Raw genomic sequence first — 16,941 nt, forward strand, 5'->3', positions numbered from 1 at the left:
TGCTAAAACTTGTTTACTGCTACTAAAAATCTAGAAAACATCGATTGTTTTATGTAATCACTTCATTTTTATGGTTTTCAAAATACTGGCAAACTTAAACTGAGGTTGGTGAAGGAAGGCAACACAGGATTTGAACAAGGGAATCTGTAAATAACCATACAGAAACCCGGGCAGAAACCATAAAAGATCATCTCTGGCCTGTTGTCTGCTACCCTTGTCAAAACTGTGAATAACAAGGCACTGAGCTGGAGTGCCAACCACTGCCTACTTGGCACTGCCCACACTTACACAGAGCTATGGAGACAGCAAAGCAAGTCAAGGAAAACAGGGCTCTGATAAGAGTGTAAAAGCCAAAGAAGTAGCCATATATATCTTGTCATTCCTACAATGTGCACTGTCACGATGATCGTCTGAGCTCCAATCTGCACAAAATCCACAAAGTAAAGTAGTGTTGCAGAAATATAAGGCAATGGTGGAATGCTCACCCCATATCTTTTCCTGTAATGTGGCATAGACATCCAAGAAAAATAGCTCATCCAAATAGAAGCATTACTGCCTGAAAGTTTTTTATTCTTTAATTAAAATGCTAGATTGTCAGGAGAATTTCCCAATGAATGGAAATAGACTGTTTAGGCACCCTTTGATCTGAGCTGGTGTTTATCTCCGTGTTGGCTACTGAACCTTCCAAGATATATCTTTTGAGGGGATATTGACTCCTAGGGTCCTATGGTAAATGACAAGATTTTGGCATGGTTGAAAAAAACCCTCCTAAAGAAGTGGAATAATTTTCACAAGGAACTTTGGCTTCTGATTTTAACCTGAAAACATAAAAATTGCATCTGAAAACAATTTATAATCTGTCACAAAACTGTTCTGACTATGTTTTGTTAATTGAACTTCTGAGGATGTGCAATTCCAATGTGTCTCTTTAAGGAAGCAGTGTGGCTCACCTGGTTCATGTATTCACAGCTAAGCTAAACTCTCATCTTTATTCTGTACAGCATTGCTATTTCTACTAAAACCTACTCCATTATTCATAACTGCTTCTAATTTTGGTCTAACTTTGAACTGGAGATAATTGGAATGTCTCCAATTGTCTCGTATGTTCATATATCAAAGAGCATCAAGTCAGAAGTTAGCATTGTTCTTGTGGTATATGTATGTGCATGTTTTAAAGAGTGAGGAAGTATTGTTTTGTTAGTGATACTGGGATATTCCACTTTCTTCTTTCAAAAATAAATGGTAATAAAATTGTAACCTTAGGGAAGGGGTGATGTAGGTTTTCACGTCCAATGCTGCAGATCTGAGCATTAGTACAAAACTTGTTAGAGGCAATAGGACTCATCTAAGTGACCCCGTGTAAAGGTTGATGCTCAGTGTTACTTAATCCCTCCTTTCCCCTTGGTGCTGCTTGTGATCACAAAGTTCCTGTTTTGCCTACTGAGCCAAATGGTCTTATCTTTCTATTACTACTATTTTTCCTTATTTTTTCTTCCTCTATATTGTATTGATACACTTGATTCAAAGTCTGATTCTGAAGATATTTTGTGTTTTAAATGCGGGTAAATATTGCCTCACCAAGGGCAAAAATGTAAAGATTTCTTAATTTTTTTTAAACTCTGGATATACTATCTGTGTACTACTCTACACACCTAGGAGCTCCACTGAATCAAGCACAGCACTCCCAATGTTACAGCACTGAAGTTACCTCCCAGGCTGATGCACACAGGAAGTACTTAGATTTATCTTGAAGTTGCCTGTTCACTTTCCAGTCAAGATCTCTGCTCAGTTTAAACCAAAGTTTTTACAGACTGGAAGGGGTTGATGGCTCTTCATTGGCAACAGATAAAAACTAGCAAAATACAGTTTGAACTGGATTCAGCATTTGCAGACAACAGGAAGATCAGTACCTGTAACTGAAAATCTAGTCCCTTGTTTTATAAATAGACCACAGTTCTTGTCTGCACCTTTCAATTCTTCTTTTCATATTGTTGACTAATAAATAGTGCAAGATGTTGATTAAAAAAAATAATTTTTTTCCCTCCCAAAGAATGATTAATAGCATGCCTGTTGGGCACTCAGTTTACTTTAAAGTCACCTACTTGTTTTCAGAGATTTGTAATTAAGTGTCATGCTTTGTTCATTTTTGTGTACTTTGGTTTCATATTTTGACTAAATTAGTTCATATTTGAAATACTGAAATAGTTGAAAAGGAAAGATGTTTAGGAAGTCTATTATTCTAAAATGCTCCCAAGTATAGTTTTGAAGGTGATAGCTTTAATTTTTCTGTGACATCGTTTGCTGTTGTGTGCTAACCAGTGAGCTTACAAGTAAATTCACGGCTGATTTTTTTTTTTTTTTTTTTTAATAGAAATAAAATTGTACCCTTTAGTTGGGTGTTTGAACTCTGGTCTGAGAAATGGTCTGGAATATTGCAGTAGAATAAAATATCTGGAGTTTGCCTCTGAAGAATAAAATAGCTGTTCCCAGAAGTTACAACTGTGGATGAGACCAAACACTACAACAGTTGAAGCCTTCTTGCTTCAACACATTTGGCTACAAGTGGGTGAGTTTAAAGCATTTTCTGTAACCATGTCACAGTTGTTATCTTTGGAAAGATTTGAATACTCATTCAACTGCTAATGATATTCTATCTTTTAAAACCATGAATCGGGTGTTTACAATTTGATGGTTTACAATTCATACTACAAAATACTTACACTATTGTTACAATAATTATAATGATATTTCACATTATTTTTAGACAAGCTTTTTTCCTGCTTAAATATCTTAAAATTCACTAAAGGCACTTATGCTCAAAGTATTTGAACAGGAGTTCTGGTTTGATCCCTTTTAAGTACAAAAGGCTTTAGACACCCTGTTGCTGTGTTCTCCTTTACCCACGAGCAAGGACCTCTCATGGCCATTGGTGATACATGTGGAATTCTTTCAAGAAATCAGTGAGGTTTTGTCTTTTTTTTTTTTCTTCCCCATATGAAAAAGTAACCTTTGTTAGGAACAGCTAGCTGTCAATGCAGTCCTCAAACCTGAGCCACCTAAGTAATCTGCTCACTTTTCTGATTGCTTTGAGGAACATTCCCGTACAGCTATGGCAAATGTCCCAGCATAATTTTTCATATTCTTTTAGTGATAATTTGTGCTCAGTTTTCAGCTGCAAAGGACTAAAAGCACATTTCAAGCCCACACAAAGTCTGACGAGAGCTCGTGACTGTCTACAATTTAGAACAGCAGGCTGCGTGTTCCCTGTTGCAGCAGAGGAGATGGTCAGGATTTGGTTTATTTAGGCTTTCTTTTTTAGCATTATTAAATTACAGATGATATCTACCAGAAAAAAAAAAAAATTAAAACCACCAATTCTTTTTTTTTTAAGTTCTATGCCAGCAGAATAAACTTAGTAAGACTATGAGAAAAAAAGAGGGTAAGGGTGGATTGATGATGCAGAGGAGTTTACTTCTTAGCATGTTGGTGAATAATAAGGAAAGGAAAATCAGCCCAGGAAAGGCATCACTCACCTCGTAGGCTTTTAATCTTTCCCCAAAGGCCTGTCCTGCAAATCCCTCGAAGTCCCATGTTCTGCTACCAGTGTTTTTTTGCTACCCATCTTTTCCTTCCCCTCCTCCAGCCGTCCTCTTGCCCCTTCCCCCCACTTCCTATTAAAAGGAAAGCTACTGAGAGCTCGTAAGTAACAGACTCATGCTTTCAATCAAAGGAGAGAGCTGAATAGCCTTCCACTCAGAGCGAGTTCAGCGGATCTGGAGTCAGGGCCCCTTCATTAATGAGAAAGGAATCTGGTCACCTTCTGAAATCTTTCAGCACTCCCTCAAGCTGCCTGAACCACACAACTTGCATTTCTCATAAATTTCCCCACTGTGTCCACAGTTCCATTCTCTCTTTCTCTCCTCCCTCTCTTGAAAGCTAAATATGCAAAGGCAATTTCCCTGCTCTTGCTGGGTCCATGATCTTTGCTCATTAGGAGATCCATTTCAAATTAATTTCTTCCCCTGGCCCCCCAACGCTTGGTTTCAGTGAAAAAAATAGTTGGGCTTAGAATTATAAGCAAGAAAACATAACATTTGCATCAGGCTTGTCAGGCATCTGTGCAATGCAGATCTGAACACTGGTTTTGATTCTCAGGCTCAGTGGTTTCCACTGGCAGTTTTTTCACTCAAGCATCTTCTTTCAGTTCACACCAGTTGAGTTTTGTTTTGAGTTTATAGGGGTTGCAACAAACCCTGGAAATTCAAATGCAGAGCTCAACTGAAACAGCTGCTGTCCTCTCTTTAGGTCCAAACCACATTGCCACCTAAGATACTAAGATCATCCTTATCTCCTGAAACTTACCTCAGGTTTGCTGAAAACCTCATAAGCCTAGCATGGTACCTGCTTGGTTTGGGAACATTTTATTAGCTGATTTATTAGCTCATTTTTTTAACTAATTCTATATCATCAGTATGGATATATACCACATCAGGAATTGTATCATTTAATGTTTTGTCAGAAATAGGAAGGCATTCTTTGTCATTATTTAAAAAATGAATTTTTTGCTGCATCTGTATCTATGCTGTCCATAATGTGAAAGGAATAGCTACTGTCAATGAGAGAATAAAGGAGAATAAAGAAGAATAAAGCAGTGGGGAAAGACATCATGCATGATTTCTGTCAGAGGCACAAAACAAGTACCCAGTTGTTATCCTGTGGATGGTCTTAGTACTTTGGTCTGGGGAAAAATGTTTTGGTAGCACTCCTGCTGTGATCACATAGGTAAATATAAATGACTTTTCTTGTTACAGGTATGGGGGAAAGATGCATTGCATGTAGGAATGTGAATTGAAAAGGAATGGGAGTTGATAAGAAATGGGTGTTTTATAGATGCAGTGTAGCTGAGCCTTGGTTTAGGTTTTGATAGTGCCTTTAACATGAGGTAATTTCAGTTCTCATTCTTACATGGAAACAGTTATGTTATGCTCAAAATTCAGTGAATAGCCAAATTTTGACTTCTTTTGGTCTTTAGATCCGTTCCACTTCAAGAGTTATAATTTTCTATTAATGCATAACTGATAGTGAAAATTTTTGTGTTAATCTCACTGGTTGGCACCATGTAGTATGACTTTTTCTACTAAGAAAGAGAAAATAATTTTGATTGTTGAGTTCTGTTTGTTATTTTATGTTGATGTTACACACAGCTCGAGGATATAGAAACTGACTGAATCTGAAAATCTGAGTGAAAAGTACATAGAATTCGTGAATAAAAAAGAGATATCTTGTCAAAACAAGCCCTGTGCAATAAAGATTTCCATGGCAGAAAAGAATGAGGAGAGAATGTACAACTGGAATACTGTGTATGGGATGTCAATTCTTGTGGGTGCTGATTGCTTGCTAATTTAAACAGATATTATGAGTACTCAGAACCAGGGTACAAAATGCTGGCAGTAGCTTTCTCTGCCTGACAATCATGTAAAAAGAATATTTTTTTACTGGAATTAGAGATGTAGCTCTAAGATTATGGGCTCAACCAACTATGTTCCCCTCTGCTCCTCTTGCACTTGGTTGTTGGAGGTTTTTTTCCATGCCTTAAGTAACTTAATGGAAAATAATTGGGTCAGAACACAAGGACAAGGGTACCAGGAGCAGCAGTGCTGTAGCAGTGAGTTGAGCTGCTGATGCATCCGAAGGCCATCACTGCAGCAAGCGACGGTGCGATGTGCCAAAGGGTGTCAGCTTGTTGTGACTCAGCCACTGGCACGGGAACAGACGAGCACTTGTTCCCGGTGCCAGTGGTGAATATCCTTAAGGCTACGTGTTTGTGCTCCTGCCCGTGCCTACTCTTGCAGCTGTTCGGTGGCAGTGCCTGCTGGCAGGCTCCAGAGCAGCCTACATAGTACAGGGGAAGAGTTTGCTTCTGCTCTCCAGGCTTGTTTTCACACTAGAGGCTTTTATCTCCTTGCCATCACTTCAAGGCAGAGAAGGGTGTTGCTGCCTGCCGTGATGCACCGTGGTGCTCAGGCTGTGCCCTCTGAGTGCTCCTGTGACCCAGCCCCCAGGGCGGCCTCTGGCCTCCCTCACCTGCTTGGGGAGCTCAGCCTCCCCACCCAGCCCCACTCCCCAGTGCTGCCCAGATGGCTCTGCCGCCTCATAGTCCTACTTGCTACTCTCTGCCCTTTGGAAAATTAAGAAATCCATGTTTTAAAGTATAAGAGTCCTCTCATTGCTTGGTACTAGTATTGCTTTGAAATGTAGCCAGTGTTCCCTTGTACTTCAAAGAGGCCGCTCCGGGTTAGTTCTCCCAACAGATCTATCCCCGAGGGATTTGTGTGAGTTGTGTGCTTCAGGAGTTCCTTGGGGCCCTGTTGTGCCAAAGCCAGGCAGCGAGAGGGTCCTGGCTGCAGCCCCCAAGCTCTGGGTGTTGCATGTGCAGGTGGAAGCGCTGTCCTGCGTCACGCGCTGGGTGAATCACGGGCTGCAAGGAGCCTGGCTGGCCTGGACCCATCACTAGTTTCTTCCTTGCCAAGTGCCATCTGAACATTTGACTTCCATTTTCCAGCATTGCTTGGCCTCACCCCTCTTGGAAGCACAGGGATTGTTTGAGTCCCCGTGCTGCAATGACCTGCTTTTTTCAGGATTTTTCCAGTTAAGATCACTACGAAGAACAAAACTCTTAGACACAGCTGAAGCTCCTTGCAGTGGTTAAAACTTGTGTATTGCTCTAACAGCAAATGGCATGAGAAATTTCAAGGACTGCTTGATCGTGAGCCGTTCCCTGCAGATGTGCCCAGAAGAAGTTTATTTAAAACTTGTGTTCCTATTTCAGTTTGAGAGGGCCATTCAGGCTCTATCAAATTCTGCCGAATAGAAATAAATTAAGTTTTAGTGTCATCTATCTTCTGTATTCTTATGATTTTAGAATTGATTAAAAACCTGTTTACTGTTACAGGGCCTGCTCTGAATTTTTCAGGTAGGCAGAGTGTGAATTATTTAAGGCTGTGCTGGAACTGTTTACTTTTCTATTGCTACTAAATTTCAGAAAAGGCTAAGAGGGGTAAAAATTATCTCTGTTTATTCATACAAAACATCTCTGCAAGTTCCACTGTTGCCCCCCAGCAAGGACCTTCCCTTAAACCAATTTAAAATTTGGGGGTGTAAACCCAGAGCCTTCTGTTTTGTTACTGCTGAGGTTAGTGAGTCAAGGGTCATGGCATTAATCAGTGACCATGGTGCAGAACAGAGTTGCTAAACTTGAGGTGAAATTTGAGCTTGCTGTCATGGGAACAGAGTGGGGAAGGCAGGATTTGGGAAGAGCCAGCCTTACCCTGGCCAGGGGGAGAGAGCCTGGTAAGGGCACCTCTGCCTGGAGCGCTGGTTTAGTGCTGATTGCATCTGTGCATGTGTGTGTGTGCTGCATTTAATCTTAATTTATGGGTTTTCCTCTACCCTTTAACAAGTCTGCTAGAGTCTGTTCCCTAAAAATTAAGGTCAGTCATCACATGCCTAATTATTGGTCTGAGTGGTGAGAAAGTACCAAGGAGTAAGAGCAAACTCCACAACCACCCCTGAAGTTTCTGAGATGTTATCTTAGTCCAGCAGTGACTGATGCCCTAAATTCTTTACTCAGTTCACAAGTTTTCTTTAGCACAAGCAGCCCTTAAAGAAAGGAGCTGTTAGCAGTGTGTACAGCTTTTACAGTACAGTTCTGAGTCACGATACTGGAAGGTGCAGAGTAGATGTAATGCCTGTCAATTTGTTATTATTAATTACAAGAGAGGCCTACTTCATGCAGATTCTCCCTTTCTTTCATGCAGTCAGACAGCCTGACTTCTTTATTTTTATTGCTTAATTTGTGATCAAAAGAGGAAGATACTGCCTTTGTTAAGAAATCTATCTAAATTAAGAGATTGTTATTTCTTTCTTTAGAATACACAAATCGAATTTCATGGTCTCATTCAAGGCAGAGAATCTTTTCTCCTGGGTATCACCAGTCTACAGGGAAAGTTATTGCATTTTAATATAATTCCTGAAACATTAATCACAGGGGCTATAGTTTTGTAAGAGGCAAAGCTTTAGTTGTTTACAGTCTGTTAAGCTATTTATTTACTATGTGTTCTCACTCCTCCCTTAAGACCTTCAGAAATGAAAAATATAAGGGGATAGCCGTTCCTTTTCTCATTTAAGTATGTAAACATGGTTTTCAGAGCTTTTTTTCCTGTGGCAAAAGCATGGTCAGAAGATAATATAAAATAATGGGTCCAAACTAGATTCTGGTTATAATTTGAAAGCGTTCAGTACTGTCTGGTTTTCGTCCTAAAATACATATGGATGCCCCATGACACAAGTCAGAGAAACCTGGCAATTGCTTTAATTTGTCCCCAGTCTCTGCCCATAGACCTGGGCACAAGGCAGAGGTCTGGCCACACCCCACTTCAGCTTAGTGTGCTTCCTGCAGCTCTGCTATCCTAACTTGTCCATCTGCTCCAAGTAGAGCAGCATTATTCTTCTTGTTTCAAGTGGTTATCAAAGCCAGTGATAGATGCTGTTCAGCCCTGCGTCTGCAGACACCAGTGGGTGAGACAAAGCTGCTCTCAGTGTCGTAGGGCTGTTCTAGTTTACTTTCAAACATCCAGTTTGGCTAAAAGGGTTGCATGTATTACTGAGATTTACAGTACCAGTTTTAGGATTCACTTACTCTGTCTTGTAAGGAAGGCTATTACTTGAATAAAAAGAAAAATAAAGAAGCAACATGCATTTCTGTTATTGGCTGGTGGCAAAACCAGTAATGGGATGCCTATTGCTGATGATAAACATGTGCAGTCTCTGAAAGCAAATTAAATTTTGGCCAGACTATTTCTAGATGGTGTTTTCCTAACTTCTTGCCTTTTGGTGGATAAATTATATTGCTTTTGCAGATTACATTTATTTCAAAACCCATTTCTCATTAAAAAAATAAAATTAAAACATATCAGAAAAATCAGACTTATTTTCAGTCTTCTATTTTTCACTGTCAGTTTCCCAAACTATTCCCTTCCTCAAGGGATTTAAATATATGAACTTCTAAAAACAGAGATAGGCAGTTTCTCTTCTTCTTTTTCTTTTCTTTCAAGGGATTTATTTTTTCTTAGTGCCTGTAAGGCGAGAGCCCTGGAGATTTGAAGCTTCTTTCATCCTCCAAAATGTCAGCAATTTCAAAGAAGTGGGTTCCTGTACACTTCTTTTGACATGCTCTATAGTACTTTTCAAACTTGACTTGGAAGCTCTTTCTCTGCAGGTAGAGGCACTGTGGGCAGGGGACACATTTATACCTTAGATTCTGGCTGAAACAATCACCAGGGAGAGGACAGCACCCTGACACAAGCAAGCTGTGCATAGTCCAAATGATTGACAAAGCTTTTTTTGCATCTTCACCCTCTTCCTTCTGAAGTCTGCAAAGTATCAAACTCATACAGCTGAGAGGTAGCTTTAGGGTGTCTTGGCTTTCTGTTTCTCTAGTGGGAAGACACATCAGAAACCATCAAACAAAACCAGCGGTGTCATGTCCATTTCTGTCACAGTCTGTGATCTGCACAGAGCAAGAACTCTCAGCCTTCAGCTAAAGTTTCTTCTTTCTGGGTTGCAAAGTACCAGGTGGCGGAGCTGGAGGTTTGCTTAGGCTCATGTGCAGGACTCCAGCGCATCTCTTTGGTGAGACCAGAAGATGATGGGGAGTGAAGGGAAGCGGGGAATAGAAATAAATCCTCTTCCTGGTAACCAAAGCCAGCAGTGGTAATGAAGAGGCCAGCAATTGATAGGACAGGAGAGGAATGTAATTAATGCTGCCAAAGACAGCTGGGCCACATATTGGATTAGTAAGGAGACGGGATCAAGGCAGGGCATGTACCTGCTGGGGCCACAGCAGGAGGTGTGGATGAGCTGGGAAAGTAGTGCATGTGAGGAGGGAATGCAGAAAAGAGGGTGAAGATATAGGAACACGGAAGTGGGTCAAGATCTATTTGACACTAAAGTTATTTAAAACTTCTGAAAAGTTACTTTCTCCACATATGTGTACTGCATGTTGCTTTCTTTGAGGAAGGAAAGGTTCTTCCCATGTTAATATGAATGAAGAATTTTAATGCAAATGTCCCCTTAGATTTGTGTTGTGTATTCTGGGCAAAATAAGTGGTCGTGGGGTTTTGTAAACAAAGATATTAATGTGCAACAAAAATATCTGCTTAATTTTTTTTTTAATGGTATATTATGGTGTTGAGGAAAGGTTACTTTTTCCTTTTGGTCTGTGCTCAGGATTTCATTATTTTATAATGTGTGAAGAGTGCAGCTGTTGTACCACTTAGATTTTAATGGTTTAAGCAAGGGCATAAGTGTAATACAATTAGAGGATATTGTTTGATAATGCAGGAAGGGATCTTCTGAACATTTTTATTTGGGAGAAGAACTGTACCCTTCCAAAGAGAAAACCTTCTAGTTCTGGCTGAAACCTCCTCCCACAATTTTCAGCCCTTAAAGCATAAAAAGATTGATCCTGGGCAGTCCTCAGAATATTGCTTTTTTTACATCCTCAAGGTGCAAACCATAGTTTTTCGATGTAAAAGCTGTTATTGCATCTTAATTGAAGTCTGCATAGTAATAACCTACAGGTAAAATTCTGCAGAGCATGAGGATATGTTGGATGAGTTTATTGGGGCTTGGAGTATTATTTATGGGTATAGATAGCTGGATCTCATTCAATTTAAATATCTTAGAGTGCATTTAAAGCAAGTTTATTTAAACTAAACCCATAATCAAGTATTGTTCTTTCTCTGTGTGGTCTTAATTTTTAAAGTCTTTTTCAATGGAATGCTAATTGTGTGTCAAATCTTTCAGTAGCATACAAAAAATTTCTATTAAAAAAAAATAGCTGGGATTATATTAAGAGAAACTCGACTCCTTTTTTTCTGAAAGAAAAAAAGAATGGCTAGTTTAAGAACAGGGTGAGAGGATCTCTAGGACTTAAAGGAATCTTAACAGTTGTGAAAAGATCAAAGCAGCAAACTGAAATATGTATTTTCATCTGCATGTTTAAGAAATAACATTTTATACAGAAAAAAATCTTGGATGTTTGGTTTTTTTCCTTCTTGATATGTTTTTTCTACTCCCATGGAAATAAAACAAGCAGTGTTCTGCCATACTAAACTGAATGACATACACTGTTCTTGTTCTGCTTCATGTTGCTTTATCCTTCGAAGCGTACAAGAATCAAATTTGGAAGCTCTTGTTCCGTGAGACCTTGAGGTTCCTGGGCTATCACACTGTGTCCTCTTCTGACAGGGGTTTTACTGCGTGGGACAGATGTGCTACAGCTTCCCTACTGCAAATAGCAATGTTTATTTTACTTATGGGATGCTGATTGCTTAGCTATCCTATTTTGCAAAGCTGTGTGAAGATAAGGAGAAGGAGGGAACACTTAGAAGAAAGGAAAATTCAAACCATAGGTTTGGTGTTGTCAGAGGGAGTGGGTGTTATATGTGGGAGGTAAAGGTGTAGGTAAAAGGAGTGACATTTACTGAACTTATTGCTCAGGCTCCTTGCAGTTCAGCTATGCCTACTGATGGTATTTGTAAAGCAGCCCACATGTGAAACAGGAAAAGCTGACCTAATACTGAAAAAGATTAAAAAAAAAAATAGTAATCACCAACTTTCATTCTGTCTAAATCTGAAAACTTTTTTGGCAATTCGGAGTAGTCCTTTTTGCCTTTGGAACTATCAAATCTGTCACATACAAAGCCTCTATCAACACAGAGAATGTATTATATTAGAAGTGTTTAATGCCAATAAGTAAAGCCTGTTGAACACGTAAGAACAGGTGTAGGGGTCTTTAGCTGTTAACTGCTACGATTATGTGGATGCCATATGGCTCAGCTGTGCAGTTCTCTGAACTGAATCTTCAGTTGTCCTGTGTGAGTGAAACATCTAAAACTAAACATGCCACGGGAGACAACTGATACAAGGTTTGCTACACAGACAGCAAACCAACCTGCTCTTTATTTACTCTTTAAAATTTTGATAGGGAAAATTAGCTAGGCAGCACTTCAACCATGTTGTTATTTACTCCAGTGAAAGAAATGAAAATCTTTGGTGGGTTATTTTCATGCCATTAAGCTCCTGAAGGCTGACTACTGTGGAGGAGATAATATAATATGTAGTTGTCAAGTTTGGGATTAATGTATTAGGATGCCTAGTTAGTAAAAATCAGTACTTGTCACATCTGTGTGAGTCCCATGAGCTATGACCATCTTGAACATCTCTATTGTTCCAGTCATTTTCAATTTTGTGTCCTACTCTGCAGAATTTCCCAGGAGATGTGATGGGTCAGTGGCAGGCCAAAGATGGGCTCCAGACCTTAATCTAATCAATATTGTGACAAACGTAATGAAAGAAGCGATGTCACCTTGGAATCCCAGTAGGTTTTATCAGCTTAGCTCCTAATGGGATGTGACAGCAAGGCTGATCTGTGTCTCCTTAGGACAGGACAGGAGTTGTGCAAGGGCTGGTGCAAGGCTGGCTGTGTGACAAAGGGTAATCTAAGTCCATGACAGTTGCAGCTAAAGGTTGAAACTAGAGGTCCTTCCGTGTCAAAGCATCAAATAATTATTTTGATAACCTTTGTTTCCACGTGAACCATTTATGCATTTATTATATTTTCAGTTCCTCTAATGTCATCTGCATTAAAAAATGGTAACTTGTTCTGTTTCAGTGGGGAGGTTCTGAAGTTGGTTTCACAAATTAGAAAGCAGTAGTCCCTGTCTTTATATGTATTCTAAGCAAAGCACTTTCACTCCAGTTCTCTGTAATGGTTTTAAATTTTATTTTTAATTGCCCCTTTTTGCAATCACATACAACTAAATCACTTGTGCCCCGTAGGTGACTTTTGCATGAGGCTAAATCAATGATTACTTTTTCCCTGGGATTTCCTCCCTTAGCACTTCTTTACCCTAGGTGTAGGGCTACCTTGGTAGACTTCACTGATGCATTCTGGTGTGCAATCTCAAATTTTTGTGCCCTTCTAGTTTTGAAACAGCAGCTTTGTTAAAGAATGTTTTTATGATAACTTCATTTTCTGTGATCAGGGTTGTATATATGACCAAAACTGACAAGTTTTCACCCTTAATTCTTATGATTTCCCCTTTTTCTGCCCAGCTAGGTTCAACTACTCGCCTCATCTGTTGCCTTTATAGTTTCTCTGTTCTTAAGTGTTGTCCCCATACTGTGATTCTCTGTCTAAAAATTATTCTCAAGGCATTTGCTTGCTTTGTCTCTTTACCTTTAACTTTCCCCCTCAAGATGAATGGCAATTACTGTCAAAATGTTCTCATGCATAGAAATCCTGTGACATGTAGATCTCTTGAACATCTAGAAAGTTGCAGAGATATTACTAAAGTAACTATTCAGGGTTGATAAAAAAGCTCTTGAATATTATTCCCTCCCATTGCGGAACCAACCTTTAAAGTTTCCTGTGAAAATTTACCAAGTTCTTCGCTACACATATGATTTTTTTAATATGAAAACGTCTGTTTTATCCTTTAATGTAAGACCAATCTCATTTTCAATTATTCAAGTTTTCTATACAAGTATTTCCATGAATTGCCTTGATATGTAAAGCTTGTATGCTCTTTGATAGCAGAGCAAAGCTGCCTTATACTTTTTTACTAATCCTGCAATTACATTCTGCAGAGCCTTTTTACTTTCCTTAATATGAAACTAAACCCTCCTCTCACCTACTCCTTTACATAACCAGTGCACTAAGAATTACGGACATGACAGCTAAATCCGGCTTTTAAATCCCAGGCACAGAAGCTATGCGCTGTTGCTGCTCAATGTTTCTTTCTAATAAGCTATACACAGTGCAATATCTTATTAGTTAATTTGAAAATAATTTCTCAAGGGATTGCACGACTTATGTGCATCAGGTCCCTACCAATCCACTTAAAGCTTTAATTCGCCAGATAGAGAAACTTAGTCCAGAGTTGGATCTTATTTGTTGCAGCAGAAATGTTTATTTCTCTGTAAGGTATCATGATAGTGGTTTTGGTGTAGCAGAAGTTAAAATGAAAGCATCCCTTTGCAATTTTTTGAAAATAAAACCTATTTTTTTGATCTTACAGAAAATATTTTTTATTCTGTCGCATAAGGTGACAGCAGGTGCATGTTGCAATTCAAATGCCCTGTTACTCTTGAAATTTCAGCGTTGCTGCTTAACTTGGAAAAGGAGGGACTGAGAGAAATCTTTGAGAAGAAGTACCTATCTTTGCTGCAAATATTTGAAACTTGACTACTGATGTTCTGGAAACATCACCTGAGCTTGGGATGGGTTTGACTCCAAAGGACAAATTCAAACATCCCTGCAAGAGAACTTTGATTCTGTGTTTGTGATGCGGTGTACTGCATCACTTTAAACCTGCCTGTACAATACTGAAACCATCTCACTTGGTGAATATTCATTCAAACATTCAAATCTATGTTTCTGTCTTTTCTGTTACACCACTCCAGAGCAAAAAAAAGTTCACAGACCACAGTAACATAAAATATTAACCTCGGTTTCCATTTCTCCACACCACCATTGCATAAAGCTACCGCCATGTAATCTTCCTTCTGCGCGGCATCGATTCATTACAAGTGACCCAAGCACGACACAATGCACAGAATAACCAGTGAATGTATAACCTGAAATTAAATTAAAGCACAATTTTAAGTGTGCTTTCTCTGTAGCATAGCATTAAATCACTGTGTCGTGCATGGCTGTGTGTCTGGGGGGGGCTGAACCCTGCCATACCCAGCACAGAGCTACTGTCACTGTGGTTTTCCTGGAGCCGAACGAGCCTCCTAAAGCACCAGCAGAACATGGAGCAGACAGAAGAGCCCACAGCACTGTGCAGACTTACCTGGCTCTCCAGGACCATGTCCTCTCCCAGCTGGGGCACCCCGGAGCCTGTCCCTGCTCTGTGCTTGCCCAGGAGCCAAGAGCTGCTGTGCCACTCCTCTGGCTGCGCTCGGGCAGGGAGTGTGGGCAGCCCTGGCTTCCCGTTACCATTATACCCAGAAAAAACGAAAGTACTGCGGAAGGTGCTGCACGGGAGGAAATTCTGAGCCTCAGCCCTCCATTACGTAGGTGTCATGTGCTGGGCACGGACTGGGAACTTCCATTCCTGCTGCCCTTAAGCTGCAGTGAAACCAGGGCTGTTCCGCTGTTTCCTCTGCGTTTTGGGTTATAGGAATTGACTTGCTGGTTAAGACCCGTGTAAAGATGTTGTGAAGGAAAGGAAGTAGATTTTGGGCAGGCATTTCTAACTGGCTGTTTTCTTATAACATTGCTGCTAAAATTTCTCCAAAATTCCTGTTTTGGTGTAGTGTGACTTAATTTGTTGTTTTCTGGAGTTTTTGTTGGTTTGGGGTTTTTTGCCGGTTTTGTTTTGATTTTTCTAAAATAAAATTCCTACAAAGCTACCTAGAAACTGTTTATAGTGTATGCTATGGAAATCTGACAGCTCAGAACTAACGCTCTGGAATTAAACTAGCTTTTATTTGACCATTCTTTGTACTTGATTTTTGCATAGTAATGTCCAATGAATACCAGAAATTCTTCAGAAGCTCACTTAAATCATACAGGAAGAATTGTAGATGTGTTCTGTTGGGAGACCTGAATCAGTAATAATAAGAAATGAGAAATTCTCTCCATTCCATATATGTCTACAGTGTAAAATCTTCCAAGCAGAGGCAAATAAGTAAATAACGAAAGGAATATTCTGTGTAGGTAATTTAGTTTGTAGTTACTGAAGGCATAATGCTAGTGGTGCGGGGGGGTCTTGTTTTGTTTTGTGTAAAGGTATAGAAATTTTAATAAGGATGTAGAAATGAGCAGACTGGGGAAACAGAACAATCGGTGAAGAATGAGGAAGAAAACAGAGGTGATGGCAAAAGACGATGACAAAAAAATTTTATGGAAATGGAACTGGCGTTTCTATAGAGGAAATGTGAAGCAACAGTTTAGAAGGGGAAGCTAAGAACATAGGGATGTGATTGCATGCTAGTAGGATACTTTTGGAAGAGGTCAGTGGAATACACTTAATTTAGGCTTGCAGAGGATGAGGTTTCTGCAATGGACATGAGTGATGGATAAGAATGGTTTTGCTTTACCAAGTGAGGTGTGTGTTTAGATGAGGTTTGAGAAGTGGACGACTGAGGTGCACGGAATCCCTTAACCACAGATTTGTCTGAAGTGACAGAAGGAAAGGATGGGAGGCAGGGGAGTGTGTTTTGAAAGCAAATATCAACAATATTGAATTTTACAATGAACTGTTACTGCAGTGTGCTTGCCTGCATTTCCTAGTGCACGGTTTGGCTTCACATAGTTCCAAGATGCATTCTTCTGCTCTCTAATGTCTGAACTAAATTTTATTCAAGTCTAAGATGGCTCAATGTGATTTCTGAACAATATAATTCTCTAACTATAAATTATCCTACACTGGTGCTTTCAAATTTAAAAAAAAATTATGTAAGACTCATATAAAGTAAAATAATACTTACTTTGCATTTCTTTACAGCAGCATTGCACAGTGGTTCTGCCATCCAGCCTTTCCCAGTGGGTGGACTTCCAGCTATTTCACTCTATGATTTTTGTCATGTGTCTTGCCTCCTTCCCCTTAAAATGAGGGGTGCAATGGATTACTATTAGAACACACTGCTAATTTGCACTGAAAATGCATTGTAGTAAAAGACTAAAATTTGACATACATATTTTCAGAGAGGGGAAGATTATAAGAAGGAAATAACACAAATTATGGTATACAAAAAAGGGAAAAGGCAGGATTTTAAACACTAGGTGCCAAGAGAAAGGCAATAGGAAGAGTTGGAAAGGTTAAATCCCCCCCCAACTCAAATCCACCAGTAACAGCAGTTTTTCAA

General features: G+C 39.6%; 1 protein-coding gene across 3 annotated transcripts in view; it reads right to left on the reverse strand.

The window, feature by feature from the left end:
* Nucleotides 1-16,941, reverse strand: part of RASGEF1A (RasGEF domain family member 1A) — a 156,579-nt gene that overhangs the window by 37,253 nt on the left and 102,385 nt on the right. The window contains exon 2 of one of the 3 annotated variants that reach the window (XM_010400891.3): nucleotides 16,564-16,678. The exons of 1 other annotated variant lie outside the window; for it this stretch is intronic. In XM_010400891.3, the coding sequence (XP_010399193.1) occupies nucleotides 16,564-16,605 (42 nt within the window). In that variant the 5' untranslated portion in view covers nucleotides 16,606-16,678. Of the gene's footprint in view, nucleotides 1-14,921; nucleotides 15,012-16,563; nucleotides 16,679-16,941 lie in introns of those variants that run through there. One more of the 3 variants, XM_019286677.2, reaches the window with a different exon arrangement.

This window comes from Corvus cornix, chromosome 6 (genome assembly GCF_000738735.6).
Source record: "Corvus cornix cornix isolate S_Up_H32 chromosome 6, ASM73873v5, whole genome shotgun sequence".
Taxonomy (NCBI): Eukaryota; Metazoa; Chordata; class Aves; order Passeriformes; family Corvidae; genus Corvus; species Corvus cornix.